The sequence below is a fragment of the Phyllostomus hastatus genome, unplaced genomic scaffold (genome assembly GCF_019186645.2).
Source record: "Phyllostomus hastatus isolate PE091 unplaced genomic scaffold, TTU_PhHast_1.1 phas_scaffold_345, whole genome shotgun sequence".
NCBI lineage: Eukaryota > Metazoa > Chordata > Mammalia > Chiroptera > Phyllostomidae > Phyllostomus > Phyllostomus hastatus.
This window is the reverse complement of record NW_025334024.1, coordinates 279,460-295,639: the sequence shown is the minus strand read 5'-3', so window position 1 is coordinate 295,639 and position 16,180 is coordinate 279,460. Positions and strand designations below refer to the sequence as shown.

Below are 16,180 nucleotides of genomic sequence, written 5' to 3'. Positions count from 1 at the left end.
CCCAAATCTTGCCTATTTATGTAAATATTAGAGAAAAAGCATTATTAATGTTTAAGAATGTCAAATTCAAAACACATAGATTCTCTATCCCCAAGAATTGAAAGATATTTATATCTTTCTAAGTAATTTCTAAGTAATTTCTAAGTAATTTCTTTCTTAGAATTTCTTTACATTCTAAGTAATGTTCATGGCAACATTATTAATGATAGCCAAATAGTGGAAACAACTCACGTGTCCATTGATGGATGAATGGATAAACAAAATGTGATATACATACAGTGGAACATTTTTCAGCCTTAAAAGAAAGGACATTCTAACACGTGCAACAACATGAATGAACCTTGAGGACAATATGCCAAGTGAAATAAGCCAGTCACAAAAGGACAAATATTGTATGATTCCATTTACATGAGGTAGTCAGTCAAAATCATAAGGGACAGAGAATGTAATGGTGGTTACTGAGGTTTGGGGAGAGAGGGGAAGGGGTTTGGGGCATTGTTAGTTAATGGGTATAGAGTTTCAGTTTTACTAGATGAAAAGAGTTTATGTGAATGTACTTAACACTATTGAACTGTACAGTAAAAATAGTAAAAAATGGAAAAATCTATACTATATTTGGTCACAACTGAAAAAACAGCGGGCACATAACCTGAATTACTAACAGGTTACTCCACACAGACCAATGACCCCACTCCAAAGCTTCACCCTCCCCACACCACCCCTGCCAGGGAGTTCACGTAGCCACAATTGCCCATCCCAGCAGCCTCCGACAGGCCTTCGACGGGTGTCCAGAAGTTGGCTCCAAACCTTGGAGGAGAGGCCTGTCTGTGCCCAAGTCTCACCCTCCAATTTCTTTAACTTGGTTTCTTAATATGACCAGTGACTAGCGAGTCTCTTCTATCTCCGCCGCAGGCACCCCTTTAACCCGATCTAAGTGTACAGTTTAAGGTCTTTGTAGCAAATTTAAGAGTTGTGCAGCCCTCACTACAATCCAGTTTAAGCACATTTTCATCAACCACTTAATCTTTCTTAGCTCAGGGATCCTCATCTATAAATGGAGATAAGAGTCTATCCACAGGCCACCAACAAATTTTGCCCGTTACTATTTTACTTGCTTAACCAGGACCTGTTTTTAGATTTCTATCATATCCCACTCGCACCCGGGTCCTAGACCACGTGATACCCGCAAGTGCAGAACTTCCACTCGGGAAAGGGCGGTGGGGCCGCACAGGAGGTAGCTCTCCACACGAGTTCTGCCCACAGCCCCTCCCCAAACCCGACCACCTTCGATCCCGGAATCGAGCCTCTCCAGGCGCCCTGGCTGCGTCCGGCGGCGCGGCTCCGGGCTGAATTGGTGATGCCTGGGAGTCGCGGGCGCCTGCGCAGTGGGGAAGGCCGTGCTCTGCGGAGAGGCTGAGGGAGGTAACTCCAAGAGGGCCGCGGCAGGCTTCTGGCTGTTCTACCCGGCCCGTCGCGCGATGGCGGAGGAGGAGCTGGAGGCTCTGCGGAAGCAAAGGCTGGCCGAGCTGCAGGCCAAGCAAGGGGTGAGCGCGCCCGCGGCCCTTCCGGCCCATCCTCTTGCGGGGCGCCGCCCTCGCCCGAGGCAGAGGGTGCAGCCGCAGGCTAGACGCTGCCGCCGGTGTGGGGCCGGCTGGCGGGCAACCCCGCCGCTGCCTCGGTGTCCGTCCTGGGCCTTTCTCCGTGTCCCGTCGGGTTTCGGGCAGCGTGCCGACCACGTGCTGTCCCGGGTGGGTCCGGCTGGAGTCCTCTCTCCGGCAGTGTTCGACTCGCCCCAGAGGTCGCGCCCGGGCTAGCGTCCGCCCGAAGCAGAACATTTAGCCTGTTTTGACTACTGGTTCCAGCGGAATTGTTTTCTAGAATTCTGACTGCACAGTTAGACCAACATTTGTTGGGGTCTGCCGTGTGAGGTACAGCGGGTTGCATCCAGTCCCAAGTGACAGCCCCGGGGAGGAGCCAGACCCTAAACGCGAATCCGAGAGATAGGATACTCAAGTAATGACTGCGTTGGCGAGAGAGGGAGAGGACTGTGGAAGGGGTAGAACGCAGTAGTCTCCAAGGAAGCGCATTTGAATCAGCATTGCCCCCAATACCCAGCACATTTTTTAACCCCAGAACTTATTCTTGTCTCCTCAAATACATTCTCATTGTACAGGGATTCCCCTCCCTAATGGTTGTGTTCTAAAACATTCCATTAGATTGTGGCTTTAGAAGCTTATCAAAGCATTTTAATAAGTGGAAACCACCCCATTGACTTCTGGAAGGCCCAGCTTTTCTTTCTTTTTTTTTTTTTTATTGTTGTTCAAGTATAATTGTCTTCATCCCCACCCCCAACCACCACTTGGAAGATCCAGCTTTTAATTATTTGGCAATATTTTGATCTCTATCACTGCAGGACCCTATTAGGTATCTGAAACAAAATACTTTCTGTTTTATCCCCTGTGACATTAATTACTTGACTAAGACAAAATTATTTTTTCAGGACCCTGGCGATGCAGCACAACAGGAGGCAAAGCACAGGTATGGGCTGGAGCACTGAAGGGTTGTTTCACCAAATGTTTTTTTAAATGGTTATTTTAATAGTATGGTAATCTAAGTTTTTCTTGGAATAGTGATTTTTCATAAATCACTAGGGTATCTGTTATTAATTTGTTAAATAAATATGTGTAGAATCTCACAGCACTTACTACCTTGTAATTGTATTTACTGGTTTGTTTCTCTGCTAAACTGTGATTGTCTTAGAATGAAGATGATACTAGGATTACCTCCTAGGGATGTTGTGAGGGTTGCATGGGTCCAGTACCTCAAATTTAGTAAATGCTAGGTAAATATTAACTGTTATACTATTCGTGTTTTATCCTAGCACATGGCAAAATACCTTGCCCTTGGCAGGTTTATTGAATGAATAGTTAGTTATCCCATCATGCTACCTTTTTATTTCTGTGATAAAAGAATACATAACAAATTTACTATAACAACCATTTGTAAGTATACAGTTCTGTCATGTTAACTATATTCTCATTATTATGCAACAGATCTCTAGAACTTTTTCATCGCATAAAACTGAAACTGTGCTTATTAATGACTCCTCATTTTTCCCTGCCTCCATCACACTGCCTTTCAACTCAGTCAGTGAATATTTACTGAGCACCTGCTGTAGGTCAGGCACTATGCCACGTCCATAGGAACAGGCAAGTCAGAGAATGTTCCTGCTCATACATGGCTTGTATTCATGGGGTAAGATAGTAAACACCTGGGATAGTGCTAAGAAGAAAGTGAAACTACACGAATGTCATTGATTCCGAGGTGTGTCTTTGCTTATATTTTAACATATCTGAAATTGGGTGGGTTTCATGATCAGTCACTATTGTCCTGGGTTCTGCCAGAGAGGGTTTACTTTTGCTTCTGCCATCACTTGGGTACAGTTCTAATCTGAGACATCTTAAAATTAAGTTCTACGCTTGAGGTTCCCACTCCTTCCTTCCACCCTGGTGGCATGGATTCAGACAGTAAATTTGCAGGACTAAAGCTTGAAGTTGAAATTCTCAAAGGAACTTTTTCCTTCCTTCACTCAGGGCAAGGTTTGATGCATGCACCCTTATTTGCCATCCCTTTTTGCATGGCAAGTTTATTTACTGTTTACTTTGTTGTGGCCATTGCTCTTTGATGCCCCAGCTTTGAGTGTGGGGTCCCCTATTAGACTCCTCATCTAGGCTCTTTTTTTTGTTCTTAGAAGTACACAACACCATGGTCCATCTTATAGTCAATGGCATCTTAGATTCAGTGAAATGGAGTAACAGTTGTTTATGGCAGGGTTGAACTGAAGTACTCAGGTGCAGTAAGGAAATGGACCATGGAAGTGGACTTCAAATTGTGTTCCATGAACCCTACACCTCCTCTGATGGGGGGCGATAGTGGGCATAGCCACCCCCAGTTCCCCCTCAGTTCAGCCAAAGAATTACCTCTTTTGTCTGTGTCAAGTTCCTTGAAGGACTTCACTTAAAAAAATTGCTGCTACTTAAAAAAAGTTTGACACCACTGTGCTGGGAACATGAATTAGTTCCTACTTGGATAGGTGGGAAGGTGCAAAGATAGTTGCAGAGTTATAATTTCACTCCCCCTTCCTACCCCAAAAATAGAATTGTCTTGAAACAATGGGATTTGGTTCTAGCTTCGCCACAATTACTTATATCCCCTTATAGTTTCCCTAGGTCTCAGCTTCTCATCTCTGAGATTACATGGATTAATCAGTCTTAATCTCACTATAGATTTTTAGCATCTCTTACACAGTAGATACTTAGTAAATGTCGGTAATGGTGGCTGAACCAAAACTCCTACGTAAGTTATAAAAATGTGAAGTTGTATCTTTGAACCTTGTGGGTTTATACCCACACATATAAGGCTGGCTTTTGAGATCAAGAGTGGATTCTTACTTATTTTTGAAATTTAATCTTTTCCATTACCGTTTAGTCCCCTTATATCTCTCTCCCCCCAGCAATCACCACACTGTTGTCCATGTCCATGAGTCCTTTTTCCTTGATCCCTCCACCCCCTCACCTCCTCTGTCCACTAGCCATCATCTGCTCTCCAACTACGAGTCTGTGAGTGGACTCCTCTACTGTAATGAGAACTGCTGCCATCCATACAGCACCTACTGTAGCGCAGTCTCTCTGCAGCAACCTTCCATCTTGGGAAATGTATTGAGTGAGTTGCATTTTTGTGTGTTCAATAGGAATGCTGACAGCTTAGTTCTAATTTTGCTTGACTTGTTCTTGTTGTAGAGAAGCAGAAATGAGAAACACTATCTTAGCCCAAGTTCTGGATCAGTCAGCCCGGGCCCGGTGTAAGCATCTTCAGTTTTCTTTATTTCTATAAAATTGGCTTGGGTTAGTTGAATGGTGAGGTCTGAAATTATTGCTGCCTCTAGATGAAATATTTATTTAACTTAAAAACACTTAAAATACAGATACTTATAAGAAATGTGAAGTTTTTAAACCTAAAGGAATGGACTTAAATTATTAAATGAATCGGCTTGGTCTACCAAGGAGATGATCCCCCCAGTACTCATTAGGTAAAATTTATAGTCAACAACTGTTAAGTCAGTTACAAAGTGTTGCTAGTGCTTGACCTCAGTGATAGGAACATGAGGGATTTATTGTATTTGTCTTAGTTAATAATTTTTCATAATTAAAAACCAAAGGAAAATCATGTATTTGTTTTAGTTACAATTTTCATAATAAAAACCAAGAAGAAAACTATGTAGAAAAAAAATTAAATGAACCAGTTGGAATGAACCAGTATCTTCTGTATTGTAACTTGAAGCCCAGTTTAGAAGAGGCAGCCTTAGATGGATACTTATTTTATATGTATCATATGTATATAACTTATTTTCCAGAGAACAGTTATTTGGGTTGGCCAAAAAGTTCATTTGTTTTTCCATAAGATGGCTCTTAGTGGCGCTTAGTTGTCTTTAACTTCATTCCAGTTAGTCTTATTAGATTGTATTGTGACAGCTGTCATATCAAGATGCATATAAAAAAAACTTACCAAGCCCTGGCTGGTGTCGCTCAGTAGGTTGAGCATTGGCCTGCTAACCAAAAGGTTGCTGGTTCAATTCCCAGTCAGGGCACAGGCCTGGGTCTTGGGCCAGGTCCTCAGTTGGGGGTGTGTGAGAGGTGATGGATCACTGTTCTCTCCTCTTTCCCTCTCTTTAAAAATAAATTTTAAAAAGTCTTTTTAAAAAATTTTTAAAAATCCAAATTGGTGAATTTTGGGGTAGCTACTATAATATTGAAGGTGGAAGAAAATATGCAACATTTTCAGCATATTATGCTTTATCATTTCAAGAAAGGCAAAAACACAAAAAAAGATTTTTGCAGTATATGGAGAAGGGGGTGTGACTGATCGAACTTGTCGAAAGTGGTTTGTGAAGTTTCATGCTGGAGGTTTCTCGTTGGATGATGCTCCATGGTCAGGTAGACCAGTTGCAGTTGATAACTATCAGTCAAGACATTACTTGAGAACAATGAATGTTATACCATGCACGAGATAGCCAACATACTCAAAATATCAAAATCAATAAAAGTTATTGGTGAAAATAAAAAAATGTGTTTTATTTAAGGGAAAAAACTAAATGGACTTTCTGATCAACCCAATATATATTTTTAAAAAGAAAGCATGGGGCTTAGACTCTGAGGACCCAAGTTTAATCTTGGCTCTGCCACTACTTCTGTCTGGCCTTGACTGAGATTGACATGGCTAAACTTTAGTTTCTTCATTTTTTTTATCCTCACCCAAGGATATGTTTATTGATTTAAGAGAGAAGGGGAGAAAGAGAGACTGAGGATCAAATCCACAATCTAAGTATGTTCCCAGACCAGGAATTGAACCCTCAGCCTTTTGGTGTACAGGATGATGCTCCAACCAACTGAGCCATCTGGCCAAGGCAGTTTCCTCATTTTTAAGAGGGTAACAGTATCTTCTACCATTCCTACCTTCGTAGTCTCAATACATAAATAAGTCTGTGAAGTGCTTTGGAAATGTTGTTGCTTAATTTTAAATTATAAATGCATTTAGTTTTAACGTCTTTTTGTATTTTTTTCTTTTTAGTAAGTAACTTAGCACTTGTAAAGCCTGAAAAAACTAAAGGAGTAGAGAATTACCTTATACAGATGGCAAGATATGGACAGCTAAGTGGGAAGGTAAGCTTGAGTTAGTTTTACCCGTTGTTACCTACTTTATGAAAACATGTCTTCAAAAGGTCAGTTTTGCTCTGGCTGGGTAGCTCAGTTGATTAGAGCTTCATCCCAATACACCAAGGTTGGGGGTTTGATCCCCAGTCAGGGCACATACAAGAGTGAATCAGTGGGACTTCTGACCAAGATGGAGGCATAGGTAGACACACTGTGCCACCTTGCACAAGCAAAATAGGGACAACAAAAATTTAGAAACAAAATAACCAGTACTGACAGAAAATTGAACTGTATGGAAGTTTGACAACCAAGGAGTTAAAGTAGACACATTCATCCAGGCCAGTAGGAGGGGCAGAGTTGGGGAGCCGGGACAGAGATGGCTCGCAGCAGGGCAGCTGGTAGACCCCAGGTGCGCAAGGCAGCAACGGGTGGACCCAGGGAGGTGGCGGATTGTGCAGGGGCTTGGTGCACAAGGTGGCTTGGGGAACCAGGTAGTCCCACATTTTTGGGCAGATAAATCAGGTGAAACTGGGGAGCGAGACAAACCATGCAACCCAGGGCCCCAGCTCAAGGAAATAAAGCCTCAAACCACTGGTTGAAAACACTTGTGGGGGGTTGGAGTGCAGGGAGAGACTCCCAGCCTCACAGGAGAGTTCATTGGAGAGACCCACAGGGTCCTAGAACGTACACAAACCCACCCACCCAGAAGGAATCAGCACCAGGAGGGCCCAGTTTGCTTGGGGGAAGGGGCGGAAGTGACTGAAATCTGGCAGAGAGCAGAGAAAGCTCCATTGTTTTCTCTTTGACCCTCCCTCACACACAGCATCACAACCCAGTGACTGGGTTGCCCCGCCCTGCTGAACACCTAAGGCTCTGCCCCTAACTATGTAACAGGTGCATCAAGACAAAAAAAGTGGCCCAAACGAAAGAACAGATCAAAGCTCCAGAAAAAATACAACTAAGTGATGAAGAGATAGCCAACCTATCAGATGCACAGTTCAAAACACTGGTGATCAGGATGCTCACAGAATTGGTTGAATTTGGTCGCAAATTAGATGAAAAAATGAAGGCTACAATAAGTGAAATAAAGGAAAATGTACAGGGAACCAATAGTGCTAGGAAGGAAATTGGGACTCAAATTAACAAAATGGATTAGAAGGAAGAAAGAAATATCCAATCAGAAGAGAACGAAGAAATAAGAATTTTAAAAAAATGAGGAGAGACTTAGGAACCTCCAGGACATCTTTAAACATTTCAACATCTGAATTATAGGGGTACCAGGAGAAGAGGAAGAGCAACAAGTGGAAAAGTTATTTGAACAAATAATAAAGGAGAACTTCCCCAATCTGGCAAAGGAAATAGACTTCCAGGAAGTCCAGGAAGCTCAGAGAGTCCCAAAGAAGTTGGACCCAAGGAGGAACACATCAAGGCACATCATAATTACATTAGCCAAGACTAAAAGGAAGGAAAGAATCCTAGAAGCAGCAAGAGATAAGGAGGCAGTTACCTACAAAGGAGTTCCCGTCAGACTGTCGGCTGATTTCTCAAAAGAGACCTTACAGGCAAGAAGGAGCTGGAAAGTAGTATTCCAAGAAGTCATGAAAGGCAAGAACCTACATCCCAGATTGCTCTATCCAGCAAAGCTTTTATTTAGAATGGAAGGGCAGATAAAGTGCTTCTCAGATAAGGTCAAGTTAAAGGAGTTCATTGTCACCAAGCTCTTATGAAATATTAAAGAGGCTTATCTAAGAAAAAGAAGATAAAAAACATGTACAGTAAAATGACAGCAAACTCACAGTTATTAACAACCACATCTAAGACAAAAGCAAAAACAAACTAAGCAAAGAACTAGAACGTGAACAGAACCACAGAAATGGAGATCACATGGAGGGTTAGCAACAGGGGAGTGGGAGGAGGAGGGGGGGGGAAGGTATGGAGAATAAGTAGCAAAAATGGTAGGGAGGAAACAGACAGGGGGAGGGTAAGAATAATATGAGAAATGTAGAAGCTAAAGAACTTATGACACATGGACATGAACTAATGTGGGTGGGAGAGGGTGTGCAGGATGGAGGTGACTGAAGGGGAAAATGGGACAACTGTAATAGCATAATCAATAAAATATATTTAAAACATAAAATAAAAAATAGTCAAAAAAAGAATCAACCAATGCATGCATAAATAAGTGGAACAACAAATCAATGTTTCTGTCTTCCTTGTCTCTCTCTCAAAAAAAAAGTCAATTTCTTCTTCTGGTTACAGAAATCATGTTGGCTATTTCTTGTATTGCTTTTCTTTTTTTAAGATTTTATTTTATTTTTAGAGAGGAAAGGGGGAGAGAGAGAGACATCAATGTGCGGTTGCTGGGGGCCATGGCCTGCAACCTAAGTATGTGCCCTGTCTGGGAATTGAACCTGCGATGTCTGGTTCACAGTCTGCGCTCAATCCACTGAGCTACGCCAGCCAGGGATAATGTTGGCTATTTCAAGGAAGCAATTTTAAAGCAAGAATAATTGTACCAACCATAAATAACTGCCTCTCCGAAAATCCTCTGCTGCTTTTCTTACCTGACATTGTTGTGGAACCTCGCTGGTGTCTGACCAACCAGGGTTTCTCAACAATACATATTAAAAAACTACCAACGTAGGTAGACATTAAGCTTGTTTTGTAAGTGAGGGGGTGCTAAAATTTCTGGTTATTATGTTTGTCGCTGTAATGCCATGATGGGTATATTCTCGTAAGACTGTCCCTAGAGATGCACATGCACCCCACCTGCACGGGGAAGCCCTCTGCTGCCACCACACCCTGCAAGTATCACTCCTGTCCTGAACCCCTTACAGTAAAATGATGTGTGCAAGACTCAGTGACTGGTTCATCTTTTTTGAGTGACTGTCTCCTGCATTTAACCTTTCAGGGTCTCAAGGGAAGAGGTGGTGTGTCTCTCTCACATAGCAGAGGGGTGTAGGTGGTTGTCTTGTCTGCTAGTGGTGGTAAAGGCGTTCTTAAATACCGGTTAACTTGGGATTTTTCTGGATACTTTCCCCCTCTCAGATGACTAGCAGAGTAGTTCTGTTTGGAACTTAAACTAACAGGTATACCTTGGAGATACTGCAAGTTTGGTTCCAGACTGCTGCAGTAAAGCCAGTCATAATCTTTTTTTGCTGGAGGGTCTTACCTTCACTTTGTAAAATATGCAACACCTGTGAAGTGCAATAAAACAAAGCATAGTAAAACAAGGTATGCCTGCAGTTATAACTGGTAGTTTATTTTTTTGTAAGACTTTATTTACTTTTTAGAAGAGAAGGGAGGGAGAAAGAGGGAGACAAACATTAATGTGTGAGAGAAACAATCAGTTGGTTGCCTCTCACAAGCCCCCAGCCCGGGACCTGGCCTGCAACCCAGGCATGTGCCCTGACCAGTAATCAAACTGGTGACTCTTCGGTTCACAGGTCAGCACTCAACTCACTGAACCACACCAGCCAGGGTAGTTATAATAATTGGTAGTTCCAGTCTCTTGTCCTACCTCTTCTTCCCTCTTGACCTCTACCTCCACACCCCAGAAAGACTAAAATGATTCAATCTGCTGAGTCAATTCTTTGCTTAAAAGTACTGTTTTTCTTTCTGGTTATCCTAGGTAACAGAACAAGGTTTAATAGAAATCCTTGAAAAAGTAAGCCAACAAACAGAAAAGAAAACCACAGTTAAAGTAAGTTTCCCCAAATGAGCATGGCAAAAGAAAAATTGATATTTGAAATGTGTTCAGTGTACATATACTGTGTTACAACATGTTTCAGCCCATAGACATTCCCATTGTGTGACACATGGAAGTTTGGGGAGCAAGGCTGCATATATTGAGTGGTCTAATCTTTAAGGCTTTTGTGTCATTCCCTCCCTCCTTAGATCTAAAACACGAAGTTGTTTTAAAGATAGACAAAAATGTCTTGTTGTAGTAGGTAGCATTGTCATGTCTGAGGAAATCTGGGTTGTGCTTTTTTGAACGCATAGTAACACTTGTTTAATTCCCACCCTCCCCTCCAGTTCAACAGGAGAAAAGTGATGGACTCCGATGAAGATGACGACTATTGAATTTAGGGTGCGTAGGCACTGGAACTGCACGGGACAGTTGCAGGACAGATAATACTTGGCAGAAGCTAAGATCTGATTGAATGTTTACCTTGTTTACTGTTTATATACCTTTAGAAAAATAAACTTGTTATGTAAAATAAAAACAATTTGGGCAGAATTATTTTAGTACTGTAGCCGAATGAACAGAAGATCTGTATTTTGCATTTTTTCCTTTCCTACCAAAAACTTTTAAACATGTAGCAGCCTGAATATATCCTTTGAATTGTGACATTAGCGTTAGGTAGCAAAATGGCTATAGCAGAAATAGAAATTGCTAGAGTAGTCTTCAGTAAGAAAACAATAGCATCCAGTAACATTATGGGAGTTAAAACCCATCGATTAAGTTCAATCAACTTTAATATTTCCAAGACATAGATTCTGAAGGCAGGTGAGCTGTTTTTCTTCCTGCGAATAGTACTTACCTTTAATGTAATATTCTTAGCTTTGATTTCATTTATAGTCTGTTTTTCAAAGGCCTTGAGGTATATTAAATTATCTAATGTATATTACCTCTATCCAAAAAACCTCTGTAAGTAGAGTGATACTTCCATTGAAAAAAATTCTCAAAATAGGACAAAGAGTAATAATAGTTCAACAATAATAAACATGTTTGTAAGAGAAATGATACTTCTGATGATTAAAATCTAGTTGATGGTTTAATAACAGTTAAACATTTTGGTAGACATGTTCTGGGTTCTTCAATAAAGTTACAGGTAATTTAAAGCAAATGTTATGTTTTATATTGTGCTTCACTCACCTTTGCTCATAAATTTAATTAGTAAATTTAACTCTGAAATGAGCTGTTCGATATAACTTTTTAGATGTCTTAGTTCTGTGAGACCCAGCTCAAGAGGGAGTTAGAATGTCTAATGTGATGAATAGAATCAGCTGCAGAAAAGTGATGGGAAATGTGGTTTACAGTTCCAATCTCTGCTTTAGCTAGCATACTGCTGATGTATGTTTACTGTACATTTGAGAGTTTACTCTGAGTCTTGAAATTTGTAACTATAGTCAACAAAGAAAGTCAGTGTTGAAATTAAGTGACTAGCATTTTTTTCTTTAATTTTTAAAAAGATTTTATTTACTTTGTTAGAGAGGGGGAGGGAATGAGAAAGGGAGAGAAACATTAATGTGTGAGGTTACCTCTTGCATGCCTTCAACTGGGGACCTGGCCTGCAACCCTGTGCCCTGACTGGGAATTGAACCAGTGACCTTTCAGTTTGGAGGCCAGCGCTCAATCCACTGAGCCACACCAGCCAGGGCAGTGACTAGCATTTCTGAATGAACAAACAAGTGAGTAGAACCATTAAGAATGTCAATATTTTTTTAGAGGAACAAAATTAAATAGTCAAAAGTAAATTTTGATGAAGGATTTTGAAAAACAAAAAGTCCAGTTACAGGTAAATTTTGCTTTAGGTCTCAGTTACATTAAAATGCTGGAGGGAGACTAGACAATTCTCAGCAAGTATTGTTATCACTGTCAACCACCAATGTGAATGTGTTTAAAGATTGCCAAACTCTGGGCTTCAAAGATACTTGAGAATGGAAAGTGCTTCTGTATACAGGGATAGAAATTCTTGAAGACAACAAGGGTGGAATACATTTCGGTCTAGGGAGTGGGGAGTGCTACTTCTAACCTGGCAGTACTTTGAAATCAAAACATTCAAAATTGAAACTTGGGCATTAGCAATTTCTTTTTTAAGAGTTTATTTATTTTTAGAGAGAGGGGAAGGGAAGGAGAGAGTGGGAGAGAAATATCAATGTGTGGTTGCCTCTTATGCATCCCCTGCTGGGGTCCTGGCCTGCAACCTAGGTATGTGCCCTAACTGGGAATCAAACCATGAGCCTTTGGTCCAAGGCCCACGCTCAATCCACTGAGCTACAGCAGCTAGGGTGGCAATTTCTAAGTTGTCTAATCAAGGTTGGTTTTAAGTGGGAAAGCAATTGGAGAAACAAAAGCAAGTGTTTTTAAATATAATTGGGGGAAATCACTTCAGATGGCTACCCTGCTGATTACCAGAATACCTCGAGAGGAAACTCCTCCCTTAAGACTGACAGTCCATTCAGGGTATTCCTATGTCCAGGTGAAGGAACACCAAGCTGGAAACTCCCAATTCAGATGATACTGCCGGTCATTGCCAACTGTGCTTTGTCCCCGGCTCTGATAGTGGAAGCAAATTAGCCCCCTTATTTCTCTGAACTTGTTTCCTCATTTGATGGTTCTGCCTGCTAGGGCAATTGCTAAAATTATATTGTACCATCCAAAAAATTTGGTGGTATCCTTGTGTACTGGAAATGGCTGTTTTGATAAGCTATAGGATATGGTTTCTTAATTAGGATGGTTGAGCACCATAGCAACTTAAAGCAATGAGTTGTTTTGTTCAAAAGTGGAGAAAAGTGTGGGATGCCCTGTCCTGCGGAGCTCTCCTGGTCGCCGCAGATGAGAATGAGTCGTCCCAGACACAATCTTGTTCCAGCTGGAAAAGGGGTGGTGATTGCCTCTAGTGGAGAATACCCTGAGCCATTCTCCAAAACAGCTTTTATAGGGATAGGTATGTACAGGGGTATACAGCATGCATGTACAGCTCATCAATCAATGCCCAAAGGCTACAGTTAATAGAAAACAGACAGTATCTATAAATAGCAATTGAAGGAACACAGAGATCTGCCTTGGGTTAGTGTCTGTTAGATATGCTGACCCCAGCTAGTCGTTAAGGTCTGTTTCATGAGATAAGGAGTTTACTCCTTACACTTACCTGGTTAATACCAACAGGGCTATACAGAGCAAAGCAGGCTTCAAAGGGTATGATGCATTCTTCAGGCCAGATTTCCCACGGGAACCCTCGGAGCTAGCATCGGGTCATGCCTGCCTCCTGCATTCCCAGCGCTGTGGTCGAGATTCACAGGTCTCTCTCAAGGCCTTGCTCGTGCGGGGCTACAGTCTCCAATGCCACACAAAGTGGTCCCCAGCAGAAAAGGATGAAAATGAATTAAATTTGCAAAGCAACAACACATTTCCTTTGTGGGCAGGCTAAGAAGCCGTAATATATTCATTTTTCTTCTGATTATAAGTGAAACTTGTGGGCCCTAGGCACCATGTCTAATGTATTGTCAGGATAGACGGGTAATGAATGATGTGCTCTGAATGACCAGTTTACGTTTCAGTCATAGTCATACTTATAACTGAAAAACAAAATGTATATCCATCCAGTGGGGGGAGATTTTTCCACACACACAAAGCACCGGCTCATAGCAGAGGTTTTGAAACACATATTATCTTCATAGCAAGCACTTACCAGTAACTTAAAAAAAAGTACACCATGACATGCTCAAGAATCATAAAGTTTACTGTTTATTTTCCATCGTTTGGCACATACCCAAGGCACATTAGAAAATTAGAAATCATAAATTACTTTGTAGAAAAATAATCAGCCCCTCCCTTCTTTACATACACAAGTATTTCTAAGAACATGCTCTAAGCCATTTCCCTATTACAAAGTTATTTGAAAATGTACTCAGGACAAACCCATGTTTGTGGATCTAGACCAATTAACATAAAAAATAAGTATAATTTATAGAAATTCATAAAAATGAATAAATGGCATTAAATTCTAACTCAAAGTTACTTTGACCTGGTTTGTGCTGTAAGTTTTGAATCTGAATTAAAAGACTAAGAAAAGATGTGCCAAATCTACCTTCTGTTACCACCATCCTCAGATGTGACATTTAAGGGAAGGCTCTTAATGGAAAGGGTGTTCCTAAAGACACTGCTACAGGTGCACATGTGCAGTGATCGAATATCTGTATGTACTTTTTGTTAGAAAAATTATACCCACCTTTCCCCACATACACAGTGTCAAACAGGCCATATATGTCCTTTTCACTAAAATGAACATCAGAATGGCATTTAGGCATCTTTGGGTTCAAGTGTTGCTTTGCAAAGGAACATTTTCCAGGTCCTATTTTCTTCATTCAAATGTGACATTTCTGCCTGGCCTCTCGAGTACCATAAAACCTAAACTGCTTCCCTTCAGCTCATCCCACATGGTGGAATTGTTTTAGCTTTAATTTATGTCACAAAGGTTTAGCACCTTTCAGCAGGAGGAGATCAGAATCTAGTGATGAAACCTCTCACTGTAACCAAGGAACCCTAATACTTAAGAAGAAACAGCCCTGGCTGGGTAGTTCAGTTGGTTAGAGCATCCCGATATGCCAAGGTGGTGCATTTGATCCCTGGTCAGGGCACATGTAAGAATCAACGAATGAAAGCATAAATAGATGGAACAACAAATCCAAGTTCCTCCAAATCAATTTAAAATTTTTTTAAAAAGAATCATACACCTCAGTCTTAAGGAACTGGACACCACTGGAATTTTTGTCTAGTCCTTTGCAAGCATATTCATTAGCTCTGAAGAGGAAAGAGATGGTGATCATTTTCTTTGTTGTATTCTTCCAGCCACGGAAAAGCTTTCAGGAACTTTCTGCTTTCTCTCAAGCCAAACAGAAAGTACATTTAGTTCTAAGCTGTATTTGCGCTCGGCACCTTCTTGTTAAGGACTCATTTCTTGGCAGCCAAATTAATTCCATATTATTGTTAAGACTGGGAAATACTAGCCTCTTGGGGAATGGGGAGGTTGCTGGCAGTCTCTGGGCCCTTCAGTACAACTGCATCGCTGACTGTGTGTCTGCGAAGCATCCGCCTGTTTCCAGGAACGGTTTGTTTCTGTCCGTGCCTCTCGGGCCCGTCACCGTCTCCTCTGTCAGCAGCCTGAGATCTGTTCTGGTCTGACAGGTTCTTCTGTTGCTGTGTGACTTCTTGCCTCCCTGGCTAAAGAGAAGGCACAATTCAAACAGTTCACCAGTGCACAGGACTCCTAACCACCACCTTGGCAGTAACAGCCACTCTTGAGTGCTGGTGTGCCATCCACTGTGCTCAGTACTTTCCAGACATAATTTCAACTCGAGCATCCCAGTGGCAGTAGTCTGACATGTATGCACTACATGTGTCAGACACAGCATACATGTGTTTTCACATTTAATCTAGCAAGTGTGTACCTTGTTATCCCCATTCTACAGCTGAGGGAACAGGATGAGCAAAGTTAAGCAATCTGCCTCAAGTCTCATAGCTAGCAAGGGAAGAGCTAGCACTTGATTGAATCCACGCAGATTTCACAGTTTGCTGGTTTCCCACCCAGCAGCAGGTCTATTTGCAAAGCCATGAAAGATTAAATATGAACTTAAAATGAGTCATGTTAACAAAAATCACTTTAATTCTCTAAAATGAAGATTGAGAACATTTATATCCTTGTTCCAACAAACCTATGCCATGCATGCTGTAAGTTCAAATT

General features: G+C 41.4%; 2 protein-coding genes across 3 annotated transcripts in view; one reads left to right on the top strand and one right to left on the bottom strand.

Annotated features, from left to right (window-relative positions):
- The first annotated feature begins 1,226 nt into the window (after positions 1–1,226).
- Positions 1,227–10,936, top strand: PDCD5 (programmed cell death 5). The gene is made up of 6 exons (XM_045818787.1): positions 1,227–1,544; positions 2,501–2,538; positions 4,800–4,861; positions 6,628–6,719; positions 10,342–10,413; positions 10,746–10,936. The coding sequence occupies exons 1-6, from the start codon at positions 1,479–1,481 to the stop codon at positions 10,791–10,793; spliced, it is 378 nt and encodes a 125-aa protein (XP_045674743.1). The 5' UTR covers positions 1,227–1,478; the 3' UTR covers positions 10,794–10,936.
- Positions 10,937–14,163: 3,227 nt separating this feature from the next.
- The window catches only part of ANKRD27 (ankyrin repeat domain 27), a 57,894-nt gene continuing 55,877 nt past the window's right edge, over positions 14,164–16,180 (bottom strand). Inside the window, exon 29 of one of the 2 annotated variants that reach the window (XM_045818801.1) lies at positions 14,164–15,660. In XM_045818801.1, coding sequence (XP_045674757.1) covers positions 15,427–15,660 — 234 coding nt within the window. In that variant the 3' untranslated portion in view covers positions 14,164–15,426. The remainder of the gene's footprint in view (positions 15,661–16,180) is intronic. The other variant, XM_045818802.1, reaches the window with a different exon arrangement.